The sequence below is a fragment of the Corvus cornix genome, chromosome 2 (genome assembly GCF_000738735.6).
Source record: "Corvus cornix cornix isolate S_Up_H32 chromosome 2, ASM73873v5, whole genome shotgun sequence".
NCBI lineage: Eukaryota > Metazoa > Chordata > Aves > Passeriformes > Corvidae > Corvus > Corvus cornix.
In genome coordinates this window covers 55,462,011-55,484,018 of record NC_046333.1, presented here as the reverse complement: position 1 = coordinate 55,484,018, position 22,008 = coordinate 55,462,011, and the positions used below count along the sequence as shown (strand labels likewise).

At 40.2% G+C, this 22,008-nt stretch overlaps 1 protein-coding gene across 3 annotated transcripts in view; it reads left to right on the top strand.

Annotated features, from left to right (window-relative positions):
• LOC104689336 (probable acyl-CoA dehydrogenase 6) overlaps positions 1-22,008 on the top strand; it is an 80,807-nt gene that overhangs the window by 13,372 nt on the left and 45,427 nt on the right. Inside the window, exon 1 of one of the 3 annotated variants that reach the window (XM_019285591.2) lies at positions 16,739-16,859. The exons of the other annotated variants lie outside the window; for them this stretch is intronic. Within the exon in view, the coding sequence (XP_019141136.2) occupies positions 16,844-16,859 (16 nt within the window). The 5' untranslated portion in view covers positions 16,739-16,843. Of the gene's footprint in view, positions 1-16,738; positions 16,860-22,008 lie in introns of those variants that run through there. 3 annotated transcript variants of the gene reach the window in all.

Sequence of the window (22,008 nt, the reverse complement as noted above, 5' to 3'; positions counted from 1 at the left end):
GTGGATGGTGCGACCTTTAGGCCATTATCCCCTAGATTGTCTTTAAAATGCACTATTCCAGCCCGTAGAAGCCTGAACAGAACAAAAGCTGATGACACAGAGAGCAAGTTTTGTGTGTACATATATATATATATAGGTGACATAAAAGTCCAGGGGAATAGGAAGTATTTCTGCTTTTCAGCTAAAATACTTATTCTGCTATCTTTTCTGTTTATATGTGATATAATATGTACTTGCTTTCTTTTCAAATGTTCAAGTCAGAATTCTCTGTGATTCTTTTTACCCCCATTTTCCTATATCCAGAGCAGCCTGAAGTGACGTGTTTGAACAGTTAACTGCAGATAATTGCCCATATGCAGCAGCTCACACAGCCTTAGCTATGCCACACCACATCATGGTGTTGCTAAGGCCCAGGGTTCTGTGCAACAAATTATGTCTTTTCACCACTTACTTTCCGAGGAAATATTCCCTCTTTCATATAATCATATTACAATGTGGAAGGTTGTCCCATAGCTGTTCAGCTGTTAGATCTCAGAGAACTGCTTAGCTGTGATTGTCTGACCAATCCAATTAGGTCTGAGCTGGTATTTCTTTACAGAAATGCTGACAGTTTGAGATTGTGCTTAAGATCTATTTAAAGGACAAATGAGATTACTGGGGGAGAGAGAAGACCACTTCGAATTTCTGCTATAATTGTCTGATAGGCAGATTTGAATTGCATCTCAGTGGATCTCCTTCACATTGCTGGTACTCGTGTTGGTTGTAATAATGGCACATTGCATTGCTGATAGATTTCAGTCCTGCCTTCTTAAATTCCTCTCAGGGCATGCAGAGGTTCAGCTGGGGTAAGAAACATCATTGCTGAGCATGCTGCACATAAAACATTACAGAGGTGGGAACTTTGTATAATACTCACAAAATGGACAAGAAATAATCAGAGTGAAATCTAGTGAAGAAGGGACTCACGGAGGTAAAGGAGGCACAGAAGGTTGGATCTGCTGATTACACTTGTCATACTTATGTTTAAGACTTTTTTAACTTTGGCTTTGATGTTTGTATCTAGCTGTTAAGGTAATTTATTTGACCTCTGCAGCTACATTTTATAAAAGGTTTAGAATTTGATAAAATCCTCAGCAACCTGTGGTCCATCTCAGTTCATCTTCTGAAGCAAGGTATTGTTTGGTACAGAAAATTCACCAACTCCTTGGAAGATGTTGTCTTTGCAGTATTCAGTTGTGCAACAGAATGTCACCAGATGCAGCTTTGCTCCTTAGTGGTGCAATGCTGCCAGGTACATCCTGAAAGTCCTGAAACTTTCTCCTGACAGTAAGTCAAAGTCAGGTGTGTAACAGCACAGTCTCAACTGCACAACTTTGGCAAAGCCTGAAATTCTTTGTCTTACACGCTTCTACAAAGTGCTTAGGCTTACTGTATGATTAGTGTGTACTGCAAAACAAAATTAAAAGATACACCTTTTATACTCTGCTCAGCCGCTCCTGTTACTTATTTGCTGTTTGCAGAGGAAGAGAAGTCTTATGAGATTTGAGGAAGCCAAGAGCAGCCAGGAGTTCTAGAGGGGTATTGCAGGAGGACTGAAGAAGAGAGGATAAATTGATTTGAAGAGAGCAATTGCAATGCAGAGCACTTGTGAGTTAACAGTCTGCCCTACTTTCTCTTTCACAAACCAAAACTGTCATGTTGTATCTCTTCAAATCCAGATCATAAAACATTCTCTTTAAAGAACACTGATTTTTTAAAAGTTAATTCACTTTAGTAATAGTTGCAATTTTGAAATAAAAGTTTTATTGAATTTGTTTTCCATGATCATTCTTTCAAGTATGGAGGGGTTTTTTCCCTGCAGAAATAATTTTGAAGCTTTCTGATTGGGCAGAAATGGCTCACAAACTTGTTTTGCTTGGATAGAAGGAAACATCTGTTGGATTTCAGATTTGTTGAAAGTGGACTTTTTCCTGTGTAAACACCATTCCCTTTATGAACAATGAGTTGCTTAATGGGAGTCAGGTTTTTAAAAGAACGTGCCTTACATGTGTCCCTTATCACTGGAAACTTTCTCTGTGTGGAGAACAGATTTGGGGCACAGTTTGTATTGCAAAGGCTCCATCGATTCCTGCTATATGCAATTGTGGGCTACAAACTTGACAAAGCTTTTCCTGTACATTTTTTTCACAGCTGTTTACACAGTAGTAGTTGCTTCTAGTGAATATTGGCTGTAGTTCAGGATGCTCATTGGAGGTCCTGTAAACACTGTGGGCAAAGCTCAGACATGCACCCATAACTGGAGAATTTTTGAGATCATCAGTAGATTTAATTTACTGTCTGGTCAGTTCTCTGCCAGAGAAATTCTTCTCTTTGAACCATTTCTCTGCTCTGTTGTCCTTTACGTGACTCAAAATTAGTGCCTATGTTGGCTTTCCTTAGGAAAAACTTTGTGTTGTTCTGTTACATTGCAAGATTCTGCCTACTAGTAGAATACATGATGAAAACATGTACACTTATGCATACTTATCTTATGCATAAACACACGTAGGCATAAAAAGTGTCTTTCTGCCCTATGCAAAATGTGTCTTACAGAATTACTTAGTTCAGGATTTAGAAGAAAAAAACAACATCCCTATATACTTACTATTCTTCATTAATGTTTAATGTCATGTATTTCTCCATAAATTATAAAATTCTGAGTTATTGAGCTACTGCCAGTGCCAAAATTAAGGGCAAAAAATACTAGGGTAGGCAGCAGAAATATTTAAGCAGTTTTGGTATTTTGCCATTGTCTGTTTTGCTAAGGGAAGTAGGCAAGACATATTCTTTGAACTGTTTTATGTGCAGATTAGATGACATTCTGGATTAAAAGCTGAAAGTATCTATGTGGTTATTTGTGATCTTACGATTTATGAATCAAAGCCTTGACTGTTGCTAAATTTTAGGATGTGTTGCCAAAAATGCAGGCTCAAAATGTACTGTGTGCCTGCATATGCCAACACAGATGATTAAAAGTTGTTTTATCAGCTGATGTAAAAGCACAGGAATCCTGTAAAGGATGGGACAGAAAGGTCTGGAAGAGGGCGGTGTCTGCTCTCCTGCATGTTCACATGGCATCACTGTGAAACATGAGTGATAACGATGCCTGCTCTGGGTATTTCATTAGTGTTTATACTGGCAGTACTGTAGGAATATTTAGTGGAATGCGTTAGCATCTAGAAATAATTATGACAAGTTTGTCCAAATAGTAGCCTTCATTTATCCCTGTCAGACACTTAGCAGTGAACTTAGAAAATATTTTCTTATATATTTCAGGAAAATTAGGTAACTGTGGTTACACAGCACATTTGCACATGGATGGGAAAGTACAGTTCTATACTACCTGCCCCTTCCCCTACTGCTGGGGAAAATGCCAGATTTGGGACTGGAGAAGGTAATAATCAACACCTTCTTGTCACTTTAGACAGATAAGCATCTAATGAAACAAAAAGAATCTTTCAAGTGATTGACTGCACTGCAATTGGAAAATGATACAATACCTTTCCTGTGGAAAAGGATTATTTGCCTGTTTATTACAAGTGTCTGTGTGTTGAATGTGGGAAGGGAATATAGATAGATCTAGACTATCCTCTAAGGTTAATTTTGTTGTTTTCTTCACAAGTATAAATTTCTCTGTTAAAATGAGACCTTGTGAGAGTTTGGGCGTGGAGAGTCACTTGGAAAGAGTGTATGGAGTTATTTTTAACCCTTTCTGTAATACTAAGCCTTGTTATTATTGAGAATGAGCATAGAAGGACCTGGGAGGAGCAGTCACTAGAAAGGGATTTAGTAGTTAAGGTGACACGGGGTTTGATGGTATCTAAGAAAGTGAATGGAAGATGCTCAGGTATTTCTGTGGATAGAACTAGAAGGGATATATTTGTCAGAAGTGAATTCATTTGTCCCAAACCATTTCTGTATGGCAGTAGTGGACCAGCTGCTATGCTTGTGCTTGGTTTAGTAGACTTAAGTATAGTCAGCTGATCTGCTTGATCTTTTTCTCACTTACAACAGAGTGCAACAGTAGTTAATAAATAATAGTTGCACTCTAATGGTTTGCAAGAGAAACCTTTGGGCCATGTTTTCAGACACCAATGAAAAGGTAAAGCAGCACTCTCAAGTGTTTACCAGCTATCATTTTGTTCCAGTTTGGTCAAATTTAGAGATATATCCTCTGAGAGGAGGCACAACCACCCATCCCCCAACCAGGTTCGGGAAAAATAAATTTTCCTCTAAGGAAAGTGAAAGAGATAAAAACTATTTATTTAATAAACACATGGGAAAAGGATAATAATGCTAAATAATAAAATCTTTCACTGTGAAGAAAAAACCTGGGAAAATGTTAGAGTCCTCCCTTTGGTCTCCTTGGAGCTGGGGCTTGGCCCAGGGCCAGGCCCTCTGTGCCCGGTGGAAAGTCCTCCCGATGTGCTCTGATATTGAAGCAATCCACAGAAAAAGGGAAAAAATCCGGAATTCCAGGGAAGGAAAAAAGTTCAACTCTCAGTCTCTCTGCAGAGAAAAATAAACTGAAAAACTGGCCTAAAGCTGGCTGGAAAAAAAAAGTCGCTATCTCTGTGTGACCTTGAACAAGCTGCAGACTGCTTTGAAAAAGTTTTGCTCAGTTTTCCTTCCCCCTCTCAGGCTCAGTTTAAAGGCACAGAAAGGCACAAGAATTAATTTCTGGGCATAGGGCAGCGATATGGGGTACACATCATAAAGTCACCCCCAGACATATTTATACCTGTTTTGCAATCAAGACATAATTTTGATAGGCCTCCAAAATCCAGTAGACCAAATCAATCGCTGCTTTATTTGAATCTATTTGATGACAAAATTTGTGATGTGTTGGCAGGGTTTGGAGACCTTGATCAGATAAGTGTAAGAAATTTCAGGTCCTTATTGGACCTTCTAATTTGGTGGATTGGATTGAAATCTCAGGAAAACAGGGTTTTGTATGTGTACATATAAGTTCTGTGTAGTTGAGACTTTTTTCACTCCTCCACTGTTGTGAAATGCTGACTATTCAACTCCCATCTAGTGTCTTGCAAGTGCATGATGAAATTCAGTTGAAAATTGTAAGGGGGGGACAGTTTGCTATATTTCACAGATCATCAGATATTTCTGATCAGACAAGGAAATGAGCACTTGAGTTCATCTTTGGTTTTTTCCTCAACTGTGCACATGACTTGGGGAACGGTTGTGCTTCTTTTCTTCATGGCTGGTTGGGAAATGCAGCCGTACCTCTGGGAATAGCTTGTTCAGCTATCAGTAGCAGCCAGCAGAGAACTGACTTACTGAAGGACAGCCAGTCTTTGTGGAAGAGATAATCTTCCTTTAAATGTGTTGTTGATAGAGGGATCAGATTAGTTCCTGGGATTCTGCTTTTGTACTTGAGATAAGGCAAATCCTCACACTTGTGGCTTACAATGCAGAACACAGCAGTATCTCATGGAGCTCAGGAGTGCTCATACCAATACCTTAGGGGGCAGACTTAGGAATTTCTGAAATGTGGTACATGTACAGGTAGTTACAGGTGATGTCAAAATGATACTGAGAAGGCAATTTAAAATGCCTCTTTCCTGGAGAAAGTTAGAAGCATCTAACTGGGAGCAAATGCTCACCTGTGTATGTGCAATTACTGCTTGAGCTCTTGACACACAGTTTTCTCACAGCAGAGCTGCCATGCCAAATTCCCTTCTGGGTATCACAGGCTTTGCACAAACAAACACAAGACCCATGTGGTGTCTTGAAGGTGACTAGGAGCACCTAGAATCTGTTAGCAGAGATGAGAGTGTTGCAAGCAGCTGTTGCTGTTCTGTCCCTGTTCTGCACCTGTTCTACTCTGGGTTGTGCAGGAAAGTCTGTCCTCCATTATACTTGACTTTCCTCCAGTTTTGCAGGAAATTGTCAGTCTTGGGGATTTTCAAAGAGATGTATCTGCTAAAAATATGGTGTCCGTGGTTTTATAATTGTGAGAAAGAGAAGAATGCACACTAAAGAGAACAGTTGAATATATTAAAGAAATATTAAATAATATAACACCTGAAAAGAATATGGGGATTGAGACATTATCAAGTAAGACACACTGTTCAGGAAGTTTCCATTAGAGGAGTCTTGTTTATTCTTTACTTCTGTGGATGAAATGGCAAGACTGTCTCTTGACAAAGCTTGGCCAATGAATGAGCTTATACTAAAATAACTTGGGCATTACAAATCTCTGTAATTTACACATTGTTGGAGTGAAAGCATCTCTGGACTCAGGCCCAGAGGAAAACCAAAGCACAGGGGTTGAATTAAAACCTTTGGATAAACTGAGATACATGAAGTCACACCAAAGTGAAATAGAAGTATAGGTTTTTTCACTTTTAGTAGAAATATATGCTAAGTGCCTTAAACATTGAAAAGCTGCAGCAGAGACCTTAAACACAGTTCTTACTGCAGCAGTAGTACCTTTTCACAGAATTGTTTTACTTTAGACAAAATATAGATAGAACTATACTGTTCAAGTTTTTTAGATAGAGTGTTCACATAAACAATGAGAGCTGATAGAAACTATATATGCAAATCTGTGTAATACCTGTGTAACACTTGTGTAAAACTTACGACTGTTAGAATTAGACCAGGATAGGTTAAGAAAAGGAAAACTAGAATTGTGTGTTAATCTTACTGTCAATTAACAAATATAATCCACACTTCTGGAAGAAAAAATATAGAGCATATAGAAGAAACTAGAATTAGAAGAAGAAGCTGGTTTTGCCTGCTGTTGCTGTTTCTGCTTGCCTTTATCTTGTAACCCCCTTGAACTCTGCCTTCAAGAAAGCTATGAGACTATGAAATAAAGAACTTAGCAGAACAGCAGCCTCCTGTGCTCTCTTACCCTGGTCCGAGAAGGAAGGGTATCCCATCCAAGCTCACCAACACATAACTGTCTTTTCCCAGTCTCGAGATGCTTGACATCTGTCATATACCTAAATGGCGTAATTTAAAAGCTTTCTGAAAATATAAATGCACCTCTTACATTTGCATGTCAGTACACTGTATGGTGAGTTTTAGAAAATTATTTTTGTGAAGTGTAGGCTTGATTCAGTTTTACTCACTCGCTTTTGCATTATGCTGAATGTGAAGGTTGATTTCTTCCATGGGGTTGAAATGTGGAAAAATATTGTTAAACAGTCATTTTGATGTTGGCATGGAAGATCTGTGAATAGTTATTGACTTGTCAACACTTGCAGATCCCATTTTACAAATTTTGAATGACATCTGTCTTGAAGAAGGGATTCTACAAGATTGCAGTAAAAGTTTGCTGTTCCTAGTTGTGTTTCTATCCCCAGCATTTGAGCATGAGAAAATGGAGTCCAGGCTGTGCAAACCTGACCATGTGTAGCCAAGTAAGAAGAAAGGAAAGGAAAAAAATTCAGACAAGAAATGTATTTAGTTTTGATTCTCCTAATCTAACATTTCTAATTCCTGGTGACCCAGTTCATGCAAAATCATAAGCATCATTAATAATCTATTCCCTGGGGATCTTGCATGAGTCACTCCAGCATCTGTAGGGAAGTTCAGAGGTCCCCATACAATAAAGTGCCTTTTTATACAACTGGAAAACAGGTCATGTACCTACTCATGGCAGGAGGTTTGGAACTAGATGATCTTTATGGTCTCTTCCAGCCCAAACCATTCTATAATTTTGTAGAAAGGAGGACAGGCAAAGGCATGGACCCAGTATTTGTGGCTCTGTGTGTGACAGGCAACTTGCCTACAGGATAAGCAGTGCACACAAGACTTAATAGCTTCATATGCTGCACTGTAATAAAAAGATGTCAGGGAAGGATAGTAATATAAGGAATTTAGCTCCTTGGAGCTTAATATTTAAATAGGGCTAGAGCTGGCCATTTATGGTTTTCTTATTTGATGGACTGGAACCACTGAGTTTGTAGGCAGAGGTGCAGAGAACTGAAATGTGTTTTTAATCATGCTGTGTTCTGGGGAATAGATACCATCATTTCACAACAAACCTGAAAGTTATCTAAACCACGTTATTTGTCACGGGTCTTATGTTTATACTGCTTTTAGGTCTACTTTGAATTAATGTTTTAGTGTCATATAATACTGATATGCACATCAGAGAGTGCATGGTGTCTTTGACTAAGTGAAGTAGGAAGTGAGAAAATTCGTTTTATTCCAAAATACTTCTAAAATCTATTAAACTGATCTGAGAAGTATTTGGATATCCTACACTCTGGTCTGATGGCACAACCCTGTTGAAAGTCTTTTATAGAGTTTGTCTTAATAATGCACTGTATAGTAGATTTGAGATCTAAACAATCCATGTACCCTCAGTTTCTCAGCTGATTATTAAATTTTTTAAAAATGTGAACTGTTTTTGAAGTGATGATACATTAGAGATGGGAATGAAGGATGCTTTAAAACTTCAAAACTTGATCTTTAGTCTGGATGATCTGACCAGTGCAAGACAGCTCCTTGGCTCATTTATGGCGAGGCAAATGGGTATTTGGGGCCATCATTGCTTTATTTACCGTGTGCCTTGCAGCTCTGAGGGATGTATAAATTCCCAAGTTCCCTGAACTGGAGGCTCAGGTGGATGCAGCCATTCTTTCCAGAATATATATACTCCATATGGAAAAGTTCTCGTCTGCTTAGTATTTTGTAGAGATAAGCATGATTGTATATACATTTTAAATTTTTACATATATTGCAGTAAAGTATATCTTATTTTATACATAATTTGTATATATATAGAGAGACGGAATTTTTCATTATTTTTGTTCTATGAAATCATAAAATCATAGAATTCCAGTTGGAAGGGGCCTCAAGGATCATCTGTTCCAATCTTTCTTGGCAAAAACATGGGCTAGACAAGATAGCCCAGCAGTCTGTCTGTCTCAGTCTTAAAAGTGTCCAACATTGGGGAATTCACCACTTCTTTGGTGAGACTGTCCTAATAGCTGACTGTTCTCATGTGAAAACGTCTCCTTTTGTGTATAATCAGAATCCCCCCAGGAGTACCTTGTAACCATTACCGCCATCTCCTTTATGTGATTTCCTGTAAAAAGAGAGTCTCCATATTTTATCATCTTTGTGGCTTGTCTCTGAACCCTCTCCAGCCTGTCCACGTCTGTTTTGTGTAGCAGGCACCAAAACTGAACACAGTATTCCAGGCATGGCCTGACGAGGGCTGAGTAAATTGGGATAATGACTTCGTTATCTCTGATGGTGTTGGTCATGCTGATGCAGCCCAGCATCCTGCTGATTTTCTGTGCTGCAGCAGAACACTGCTTACTGATACTGAACTTGTCCACCAGGACCCCCAGGACTCTTTCCACAGAGCTGTTCCCCAGTCAGGTGAAGCCATCTTACCCTGCTTAGGTAAGATGTTCTCTCTGCAGAATTGCATCAACATGCTGGAAGTTCAGTGTGGTAGTCTTAATGGGCTTTGTTTTTCTGGTCTCCTACATGTTTTAAAAGAATGGTGCAGAAAACACCTTTTAAGTGAAGACACGAACAGCATTCAGGGCAAACTGGATTGATATCCACAGGGAATGGGTGCACAATTCAATGTGAAAACAGAGGATGGGAAAATAGCAAAACCCTAAGGCTCTGTGAAACAGTATCAGTCTTTAGGGGTGGAAGGAGCACTGAGCAGGACTGGTGGGTTGGATGTGCTGGGCAGAGTTAGTGGCAGTCTTGCTTCTGCAGTGTGGTGCCAGTGAAATCGGAGTAGTTGTTTTGGTTATTTTGCAGCTGACCTCGTTGACAGAAACATTTGGAGGAGATGTGTGAAAAGTTTATTGGGCCAGAGGTTGGGGACCTGGCACAGGGTTTGGGAGGAAATGCGAAAGAAACTGCAAGACAGGGTGAAGATTTGTTTAACACTATTATTCCAGGTGTGTTTGGTTGTGTGCTGTCATTTCAAAGTAATGATCATCTGCAGGAAATACAGCTTCACCCTGTTTGCAAAGAAGAAAGAAAAATAGAAGTGTGTGTCAGTTAAAAAAAAAAATTGTGAAAAAAACTTGAAATACAACTTTATTTTTTAAAATTATTTTCCTTCAGTCCACTGACGAAACCCTTTAAATATCTTAATCTTTTAAGGTTTTTTCAGTAACGTCAAGAGGCTGGAGACTTTTCTGAAAGCAGAGACTTGTGAAAAGTATCTGTTTAAGTATTTGAAGTGAGGACTAACTGTGAGAAACAAAGTCATAAGGAAAGTGTTCTTCCAATCACCAGAACTATACATACACTGAAATTTAATATAATTTTTCTGTTTTACAGACCAAGTTTTGAAGTAAGACCTTGGTGTCAGGTTTTTTTGTGGCTTTTTTTTTTCTTTGTTTTGTTTCTTAAGCAGAGGCATGGGAGACCATTTGTGATAAAGTACTTCTTGCAGGACAGTGTATTTCCTGAAGAATGTGCCTGTTTGTTCTCTTTGTGCCTTTCTGGGGTGGCCTAGAATAGCTGATTTCTCTGTTATCTCTAGGGCAGTAGCTATAGTTTTCCATAAGACTACAAACCCGCTCTGTGGTCTTGCCTGCTCTGGGAGATGCCCTCAGTGCTGGGTAGCAGGAACATGGCATGACTCTGGAGGAGGGCAGAAATTTTTTGTGTAGGACCTTTGAAACACCATGACCTGTGTATATGCACTTCCCTTGAGCCTGTGAACTGGCAGAAAACGGGCACTTGCCCAGAACCTCAACCACTTACAAATCAGCTTCACGTGTACAGCTGAAAGGGGAAACAAAGATGGAATTTATGAAAAATTTCCTTGAAGGAATATCACAGGGGAAGGTATTTTGAGTTTTTTGTGGTATCATTAAATGCTTTAAAATTCTTTGAGAGTGACTTGAGTCAGCATTTCTTCTGTTTCCTATACTGTGTGTCAGAGGAAATGAATGAGACTTTTTCTCACCCTTGAATTATTATTTAAGAACAGGAATTCTTTTTTTTTTTTCTTTTTACAATATGTATAACCTGTGAAACTCATTCCGCAGAAATCACAAGGAGCAAACTTTAATAGGAATCCAGAGTCTGTTAAATAAATGTATAGATGGTGGCACCATCAGTTACTACAGAGAAAGTGATTGTATTTCTGATCATCAGCTGCTCACTTAGCAGGTAAATACACCATTTCACAGCTTCTTGTTCTCAGTGGCCTCACCAACTCCCCCCTGAATAGCACATCCAGCACTGCTCCGTGTGCTGGAGTGTAAGCCTGGCAAAAACAATCACAATACATATTTCAGCTTGTTCAGGGTCCTTCCCCAGCCCAAGAATGGAAGCCTTTAATTAGTCACAGAATCATAAAGTTTGGAAAAGACCTCTTAGATCATCAAGTCCAATCATTAGCCCAGCACTGCCAGGTTAATTTTTGCACTTCCCTCCGTCTTTGTATGTTGGAATGGTTGTGATCATGTTTTTTTTTAGGTCATTATTATCCATATTTCTTTTCTAAATCTTACCAGTTGTTTTCAGCCACCTTTATCTACTTGTGTTTCCCACTGAACCTCATCTCTTTCTTCTTGCTTTTTTTCCCTCTTGAGAGGATTCTGGTGGGTCCTTGTGTAACTTCCCTAACAACTTCTATTTGCTGCTTCTTCTATTTTAACTGACTTTGGAAGGACTGAGGGTAATAAAAATATTTTGTTAAAAACTAATGAACATCTGGGTTTAAGGAGGGGGGGGAAATAATCTTTTATGATTAGATACTTTTGGTATTACTAACGACCTCAAAGTCCTGAAGAATGAGAATATTGAGGCTTTTTTAATCAACATAAATCACCAGCTGTGGATTTATTCTTCAAAGTCAGTGCCATTTAAGAGAAATTTAGAGAGATAGGCTTTGCACTGTGTGTAAAGCTTATTAAAGATTAAATTGCACTTTTTTTTCCTCAAGCTAGTAACATGCTGTGTTTCCGTTACCTGGCCTTTTGTTTGTTTTTGCTCAATAACATTTTTGTGAGTTATATTTTGGAAGATAAAGAGATTATCTTACTCATTCAGCATTCTAAAAGGGTTTTGCTTTCCAAGTTTCTCTTCTCATAGCTGAGCAGTTCAGGTTAAATCCTGGTATCATGGAATTCTGTGTTTACAGACCAAGTCAAAAAGCCTCTGAATCCATTTTACTGGCTTTTTGGGCTTGATTGTTTGCTTGTTTTAGGTAGAATAATGAGGGGGGCTTCCCCCCCTTTTTTTTTCCCAAGAGAGATAGCATGGGAGCAATTTGCTCTTCTGTAGCTGGTGTAAAGAAGCTGTTAGTTGAGTTTGTCACTCAAAGCTAGTCAGGAAATTCTTTCCAGTGTGTCCAGATGCTTCCTGTGCACAAGGCTGCTGTCATACTTGGCATATGATTAAAAAAAAAATTTACACTGGGGCTGCTTCTTATTTTGCTTTTAACCAGGTCCTTTGGCACAATGGAGGGAGGACAGTTCTGCTGTCTGGACAGTGGCACTGTGCTTGGGGTTGTTTGGGAGAACAAAAAGGAACCATGCAAATTTTTTTTTTTTTTTTTTTTAAATTTTTATAACCTTAAACTAATTCATATTCTGCACGTGACAGATTTTGCATTGTTAAAAAAAAATATTTATGGCAGCTGATACTTGTAGCAGTGCTGCATTTCAGGAGGAGATGTTGGCATCCTTGCATTCTGGGGGGTATTTGAGCTGATCACGATTCATCCTCTGACCTCTTTGTGGATTGTATTATTTTTTTACATGCTTTTGCATGGGAAAAGTTGTGTAAGCTGGGTGTTTCTTGTTGTTCCTGTAAAACCTGTGGGCTGCTGGACCTGTAAAGGAAGCAATTATGCACCTGCTACCTTTGGACAGGTCGCACCTGGACTCCCAGGCACCACACTAATGAGATGCCCAGATGAACTCGATTCTCGCAAGAACAAAGGCAGCTTCCTACATTTTCTCCCTCTTTCCTTACAACACAGTGTTGGGAATCCCATCCTCTGTCTCTGCCCAGGTTGAAACTGGATGCCATCAGGTCCCATAGCCTCAGAGGAGGTTGTGGAAAGAGGACAATACAAGAGGAAACAAACACCAGGACGAAAATTCTTTACATACAACTCATTCTGACAGGAAATGTTCTGCTTCTTCCAGCAGAACTTTGTAACTATTTTCGAGATACCAATTTCACTTTATTCTGGTTTTGCATTTATTTCTTGCTACTGAGAATCCAGTTTCTTCTCTCCTGGAAGATAGATGAATATTTTGATCTTTGAAAAGTTTTCTTCATCATCAACTTACAGTCACCAGCAGATCTTTAATGCACATGAAAGATGCTGTGAGTTCTGCTGGATGGTACATTTAAAACTGAAGGAACCCTCAGTTTTGGAGGTGACCACTAAACATTCTTCTGTGTAAACTGCACAGGAACTGGGCTGTCCTGTAAAGTCACTGCATTGTGTAACCCATAAGCAGCTCCAACGATTTCAGAGTAGCACCTCCTTGAGACAGATCAGAATCTGGCCGCTGCATGGATTCTGTGGTGCTGCCAGCTAAATTAGGGAAAGAAAGGAAAACACCCATTTTCTGTTAGGAAACTGGAAAAGCAGTGGAAGATAATGAATTGGACTTTCTCTAAAGATATTCTTCAAGCAGTTTAGTTACGTGTCTGAAACATAAAAATACGTAAATGCAGAGAATTAGAAAAATCTTCCAACTTTGATCTTGCTAAAGGTTTAACAGGTTTTAATTGCTCGCAGGTTTCAGACAACTGTTGCGGTGGCTAAGTCCACTTTACACCTCCCAGGTTGCCCTAAAAGTGGTCTCTCCCTACAACACTGTGCTAGAAAGTTCTCTCTTTGCCTAGATTCTGCTGGTCACTGGCCCTCTCCCCCCTCCCATCCCTTTTCCCATTGGCCCCTGTTATGCCATTCAACCTTGCCTCTGCCCCCTTGCCCTCAGACTCTTGGTTTTGGGAGCTCTCAGGATAAAACTGGCGTGGGTTTTCAGTTCAGGGTTCTTCTTGTCTCTGTTCTCTTCGGGGTGTTGCCATTAAACACCTCGGAATTGCATGCAGAGAACCCCTCTCGCCTCTCTGTCTCCGGTTCGTGCACAGACTGTGTGTGAGTGGGTGTTTGTGACCACCTGCGAAGGTGAGATCGGGTGCCCGCGTAGGCGCTGGCAGAGCGCCGCCTGAGCGTCTCCACGTGGGACCCTGTGGAATAAACGCGGCATCGATCCACCAAAGCTCTCTTTCCATAGACAACAGACTTTGAAACAATCTTAAATCCAAAAACTAAAATGATGAGATTATTAATGTAGAATATTTTTACCATTGCAGCAACCACTACCTAGATCTATAGCATAGTGTGGTTTCCGCAAGGAAAAATGCACAGCAAAGTGGTGAGGGTGGAGAGGGGGGACACATTCTATGTTGCACCTTGTGCCTGCATGATGGGCAGTCAGGAGGGAGCATCAGGTCTTCTGTCATAGTTTCGAGCTGTCTGGGATTCATGCAGAGTTTTGTGGATGGGCTGCCCTGCATGGCTTTAAAATGTTTTGCTTGGGTTTGGATAGGTCTGTGTTTGTGGTGTGCACAGTCTTCCAGTGATGGATTTAGTCAGGAGAAACTGAATAGAGAGTGGGTATGTGGACATGGCTGGTAGATCTGGGGGTTGAACCTGCTTCCTCTCCTACCACTCCAGTGAGCACTGTAACTAGCTTGTCTTTGATGAAAGATGGAAAAAACCTTCAGCAGAAACTTTCCATGTCCTGATGAGAGATGAAGCCACACATGTGAAGGGTGGTGATCTCTAACACTGGCTGCCATCATCTTCTTTCCTGTCATTTGAATGAAGACACTGGTAGTGCTTAAAATAAAAAAAAAAAAGATATTTTAACAGAATTTTCCCTTCATTTCACTATTTTATTTATTCACTGGGTAGTTGTGAGCTGTATTCTGTAAATGCCTCCACATGCTGAATGATCTAATTTTCCATGTGGGAGTACAGAATAAACTTTAGAACACAAAAGATTGCATGGAAAGGTGGAATTAATTATAAAAAATTACCATCAGAAGGCAGATTATTATACAGAACATTCACTTTAACATTATGAAACAGCTTTTAATTTAATATGAAGTTTAATCTGACAACACTCAAAAATAATCACAAAGCTTTGCAGTTTAATTTCTTGTAAGGGAGTATCCTTAAAGGTAGTTACTGAAGCGTACTAAGTAAGTTTGGGAGGAAAGAGAAATTTAAATGTAAGTTCTTCTGAATAATAGTAAAGGACTTAATTGAAATGATTAATTTCTGGTCATAACAGAGCTTGCTGAGAAAAGGTGAAATGGAACAGTACCAAGTCTGAGTCCCAAATATCCACTAGCTTTAAAATATGAGAGCAGCCTTACAGGGAACAACACTGCGGTTGGGTATACTGGTGGATGAAAAGCTGGACATGACCTGGCAAATATGCACTCATAACCCAGAAAGCCAAAAGCATCCTGGGCTGCATAGAAAGCAGTGTGACCAGCAGGTCAAGGGAGGGGGATTGTCCCCCTCTCCTTTGCCCTTGTGAGAAACCATCTGCAGTGCTGCATCCAGCTCTGGGGTCCCAGCACACGAAAGATGTGAGCCTGTTGAAGTGAGTCCAGAGGAGGGTCATAAAGATGATTAGAGGGATAGAGCACCTCTCCTATGAGCAAAGGCTGAGAGGGATGGTGTTGTTCAGCCTGGAGAAGACTCCAGAGAGACCTCGTTGCAGTCGTTCAGAGGGAAAGGAGCTTATAAGAAAGGTGGGGACAAGCTCTTTAGCAAGGCCTGTAGTGATAGTGCAGGGAGTAATAGTTTTAAATTAAAAGAGGATAGATCCAGAGGTAGATCCAGATTACATGCAAGGAAAACATTTTTCACATTTAAGATGCTGAAGCTCTGGAACAGGTTACTCAGAGAGGTGGTAGATGTCCCATCTGTGGAAACATTCAATGTCAGGTTAGACAGAGGTCTGATTTAGTTGGAGGAGTCCATGCTCAGTGCAGGAGTTGGACTAGATGACATTTAAAGGTCAAGCCAAACCATTCGATGAGTCTACATAGTTAATTTAATGGACATACAAATGTAAACAAAAGCTTGCAAAGAAAAGTATTGTCATTTAGTTGATGTATTGTTTAAAAAGAAACAAGAAAATTAGGTGGTAAATAAGAGGAAAAATCAAAACATAACATAGGCACCGATTTGTCTTGTGGCTGAAGTTGCCAAATGTGAAAGTAGACAGTGATGATGTAAGACTTGTGTTTTGCAATTATCCCTGGCTTTGGAGCTTCACAAGCCCTTACATGTTTCCTTTTTATCTCTAATTATGTCATCTTATTTTAAAAGGAAAAAAACCCCAAAAAACTAACCTACCCCAAGAGCTACACTTAACAGGGTTATTCCAGTGAGATGAAAACCCTCACATGGTCATAGTTCTTTTTGCTTATATCTGGAGGCCGCCAGTGTAACCAGGGCCATGATGCTAGGTGGATGGTGGGTGCCCACTGGGAGCCAGCTTCCAGGAGGCTTCATAGCTGTCTGCTGAAGTGCAGGGATGGCAAAGTCTGTAGCAGAGCTGGAAAATGAACCCTAAATTTGGGAGTCTGGGTAGCTGTGATGAATGTGGGAGACAGGGGATTCCTGATCAATGTGCTTTGTGCTTGCTTTCAGAAAATCTTGAGGGAGTTACTGTAGTCCAAAACTTGAAAGATCCCAACAGATGAACCTTGCGGAGAAGTGTTTACCTTCTGCCTTCTCCCAGCATTCCTGCTCAGCTTTCAACTGCCCTTCCCACTCTTGTCTGTGATGTTCGTGAGTCGAGGTACTTTGGGCTTTTTTTTGTGAGACTGGTAAATTTCAGAAAAAAAGGGGGATGTTTTAAAAACATGTTAGAAAATGTTCTTGCTGTTCAGGCATCAGGCTGTGAAATCATTTGGCAGGGGAGGTTTTATTTCAGCAGGGATGGTTTTATTTCAGCTGACTCTGGAGAACCTGAAGAATGCCACAAATGCATTTTTAATGGTCAGCTGCAATTTTACTCATAAGTAACAAATTGCAACCAATCAGGGTGTAATTTGGGATGAAAAATGGCTCAATGATATGAAGTCATTCTAAAGCACAGGGCCAGATGAAAATATCCATGTTCAACATAGGCTTTGAACTCATGTTTGTGAAGCTGATCAATAAAAAGCACAACTAAAACATGGCTCTTCTTTTCTGTGTGTGAGATGTGTGTCATAACAGACCTGCAAAGGACGAAACTGGAGGGATTATAGTCAAGCTTATTTTCAAGATGATACTCTGTTAAGACCGTATGTCCACATGGATCTGGCTCTTGCAACAGTACTTTCAGCACTCGGGCTGCTGGCTGAGACTTGGATAACTGAATATAGTGTCCCTGCTGCTTGCCTGTATCTTTTTAGCTGCTGTGGGGCAAATATCACATTTCTTTAAATAACCTCTGTGCAATGAAAGGCCTGAGTGCTAGTTATTGGGTTTTGGCTCTACTGCACACCAATGAGAACTGGGGACATATTTGCAATTTTAGTTTTTTGAAAACTGAGATTGTAATGAGAGAAAGGAAATTATGTGGTAAATATGCTTCCTCTGCTTCTGTAGGACATCTTTCCTTGTTGGTTTCTAATAAAGCCTTCAAGCTGCCTGGAACCAGGTAACCAGATCAGTCAGTCTGTCCTAGGTGTTTCTCTGCTGCAGACCTCCCCTGTCTCCCAGAATGATTACACCAGTGCAAGGCAGAGCAAGGGAATGATGAGACAGGTGTCAAGTACTGTGTGCAGTGATTTTAAAGGCAGCATCCTCACTGACTTTAGTAAGCCCTAGATTAAAGGGCAGGAGATGTCTAATGCAACATCTGTGTAACCAAGGGAAGCTCCCTGAGCCACTCATGGATATGTCACCAGGGGATGGGCAGGTGTCACCATGCCCCTTTTCTTGTCCAGAACAGAACAGAAGAGTGTTTAAAGTTTGGGCAGAGGGATACCTGTGATGAAATAAAACCAATGCTACGTGGTCTGCAGCAGTGGTCTTTGGAAGCAAGGGGGGGTACCGAAAGCTGTTTTTATGAAACCGTGATGTGGTTTGAGTCAGTTTCCTAAAAATCTCTTATGTCATTAAGTGCTCAGTTTCCTTTAATACTTTTGGATATTATCAAGCTTAGCCAGATTAATTTGAGGTCCCAAAGATAACCAGTTCCTGAGTGTCTGAGAAAGTCCTTAACGGGCAAGAGGAGAGAGACAAGAATGTGTGCTACCAAGAAAAGAAATGTGGTGTGAGTTGAAGCTGTCTACTCCCTTGGGCCAGTACCTGTCTTAGCTGCTCCCTCAGCACCAGCTGGAGCAGCTGCATTTGGAGCCGCCTATCCCATATACGCCAGCCTTTTTCCTGGCTGCAGCCTGAGGGCCTGGAGTGGGGAGCTGGTGGTGCAAAGCCTGAGCACAGAACAGGGGGAGCAGAGCACCTGGAGCTCGAAAAGGATTTCCCTCTACATGATGGCAAAAAATACCACAGTCTAATTATTTTTTGTTTGCTTGTTCACCAAGCAGAGTAATGATCATCACTGATGCCATAAATATTTATAGAAAAAAATTCCATTCCATTTTCCACTTTCACTGAGGTTTTTTTATCCTCACTGTTTCTCTGTTTGTTGTCAGGTTACCCACCTGGTTAATTTTTCATCACTCTACACTTGTGGGGCTACTGTAATGTTGCAAATATTCAGATTTTTGTGAGAAGAATTACTGCACTGTTTTTGCAGGAGTGGTTTTTTACTATATATTTTGCATGTTGGTAATAGAGTGTTTCTGTATTGCTTTGAGATGGTACATTACAGTTGTTGAGTGTATTTTTTTTTCTTTTGGATGTTTCATCAAAGCCTTCACTGGTTTGGTTTTTCTAAGAAAATCTTTATAAATCCATTTTCAGTTAGCTGTGCTTTACATATTAATGTATTCATATATATTTTACACAGCCTTAATATGTTAAAGAAAAATCAGGGGTCAAACAGAAGCTCATAGATCCAATTAATGAGTTCTAGTAAACGCTCTTAAATCCTTTGTGCACTGGGAGTGGGGCACAGAGACACTTCTCCTGATGCTTATTTTCACTTATTCCTTCAATATTTAATTAGCATGGCTTACTCACTGTAATTCTTAGTGAGTTTTTTAAAGATTTAATTTGAAACTAATTAGACCAATTCCCTGATTATTAATTACCCACACCTGCAGATGTAGGAATGGTAGGAGATCCGTTCATGTGAAGACGCTAGGTGCAGTTTTATATCAAGACCAAATCTCAGGTGTGGCTGAGCAGGCTTAGGCAAATCTCTCCAGCTTTTGCTGTGCCCCTTTTGTCATTGGGAAGAGGGGAGTGGGGTAACAGCCTCAACGTTGTGCTTGGCGTTTGTCCTACAAGGAGAACCAGGTCAGCCCCAAGCAGTGCTGCTCAGTCATGTCATCTGAAACATGAGTCAGAGTGGCAGGGCACGTTGCTGGTGTACATATGTGCACACCACATGTGTGTCTTATGGTACATAGGTGTTTGTGTGTGCATGTTGTGACACATCACAGAGTCACAGAATGTCTCAAGTCGGAAGGGACCCACAAGTATCATAGGGTTCAGCTCTCTGCTCCTCTCAGGACTACCTAAGACTAAACCATATGACTAAGAGCGTCATCCAGACATATGTATTTTCCAGTCTTTAAATTAATGAACCATTTTTATTTTGCCATAATTTTAAGGGGTGAAATAATTGCACTGCTTGTGGAACATCATCTTTTTTCTGAGGCTCTTTCCTGGCTGGATTTACAGATGTGGGAGTCTGTGCAGGAGACCTTGTTTCTCAGAGGTTCAATGTGCTTTTTTTGGCTAGTAGACATACTGCTAGTTGGAGATGGTAATTTGTTAATCAGCAAGTGAAGTTTCAGTCAAGCATTACAAACTCTTTAAGTTTTCCATTCCTGCTTCTGGGCATATGGACATTACTGTAAGTTTGCAATAAATGTGTCATACTGAAATTTGTAAACTTGCCAATTTGACTGAAGTGAGGAAGCTTGCTCATGCTTCGTAATTCTTGTGGTTTTGTGTAAACATTTCTTAAGCATTCTCAAGTTGCCGTAAGGAACATACACCTGAGTCTCTTCATTACTTCAGTAAAAACACACAGGCTCAGATCTCACTCTTAGAGGAATAAAAAGTAAAATTATGCTTCTATTTTTTTTACATTTTCCAAAACAATGCTGTCCATTTTTCCTGCTGGTACCTTGGTTCTTACCTGATACTTTGGTCTTGCATCTTGCTGAGTGGCTGGATGTGACTTGTTAGCAGTGGAATTGCAGGCATGGAAGCATTGCTGCGATGTGCTGTGCAAATCCTGCCCAGCTAGGTGTTTTCCCACAGACCTGCAGCCCTGCCAGGCAGCAAGAGGTGTGGATGGCAAAGCAGAGAGGCTGTCTGAGAAACCACCGTGCAGCTGTGGGGTCTGGTCATGCACCGAAGTGGGAATTAGACTTTTCTGTCCATCATTTCTTCAAACGGCAGCATGAACCCAGCTTCTGCCTGATTAAATCAGTACAACAGTAACTGATGGGAAAGTACTAGTGAGATTTATTTCTGTGTGTTTACAACTGTTCCTGATGCGGTGGCAATAGGTCTTCCAAGTGAGTTACTGCAGGTGCCCTGCATTTTCAGACACCCTCAGCTGCTGTAAATCGCAGTCATGCTCTGTGACTTTCAGTGTTTGTTCTTCACACTGATATCAGAACTGTGCCTGCCTTCATGCTTGTCTCCCAACCTCCCACTGCAGGAGGGAATGAAGAAAGCAGTGCTGTATCCTGAAACACACAGGAGATGAAGTGTATCTATTTTCACGAGAATACTCATGAGGAGCTGCAGACGGAATGACTTGAGTCTGTAGTAGTAAGGGTGACTGCAGTTTCTGTAACCCTTCATAGATGACAGTAAGATGAGGGTTTTACTTGGGGTAAAATTAAATCTCCATGCACTGGTTGCTCCAAACCCCAAGTAGCAATTGAGGATATTCTTAAGTAAGGTGTCTTTTAGTCTGCTATCTGTAGTTAATGCAGTATACATTATTGGCTAGGAAGGCTGTGGTTAATTTGTTTAAAACTGTAGAAACAACAGAACCCTTTTCCTGGCGCATGCTGTGTCCAGTGGCGGTAATAAAAAAAATAAACTTAGATCTGTTTTTAATTTTTTTAATTCACCTTAGTTTCCTATGATTCTTTCCTTTTTCCCAAATACAAAATACTGAAAAATAACCATTTTATGTGCTGCTAGAGACAAGTAATATATTTTATCTAGTTTAATTTGGTCTGTGATCTTGAATTTTTTTTTTTTAACCATCTGTTCATCAGCTAGAGAGACATTTTTGAGAGGTCTTCATGCTTGAATGTTGAAATAACTCTGCTGTGGTGCCAGACTGCTTCTGCCAGTAAAAGACCTAAGTTCAGTAAGTAGCATTGAACCATGTTCTGCTGTCAGAATGTTTATCCTTTATGTTTGAGCAGAATTTGATCCCATTCTTTATTTAAAAAGTTGTTTTCTTTTTTCTCTTTGCTGCAAGGCTGCTTTCTGCATCTGTTTATCACGTTTGTTGCAGAGGTCGTCACTGTAATTACCAGTGAAAGCTCAAAAAAGAGGGAATCAATCTTTTCTGTGTTTCAGGGAATTTTCATCTACAACTCTTAGGACAAAAACTAAATTAACTGCATATTTTACTAACACTGAGGACAGATTTGGAATGGAAGCTATTAGATGGGCATGTCTTGGCCTGCAAGTTTTTGGAAAACTAATGAGGTCAAGGAAGAAATTACGAAAGCTCGGGATTGATTTGTAGGAACAATTTAAGAGCTCTTTAGTTGAGCTATGGAGTGATCAGAGTAGTGTGATTATAATATAAGCGTCTGGCATAAACAAGGAAATGGGGACCTGTT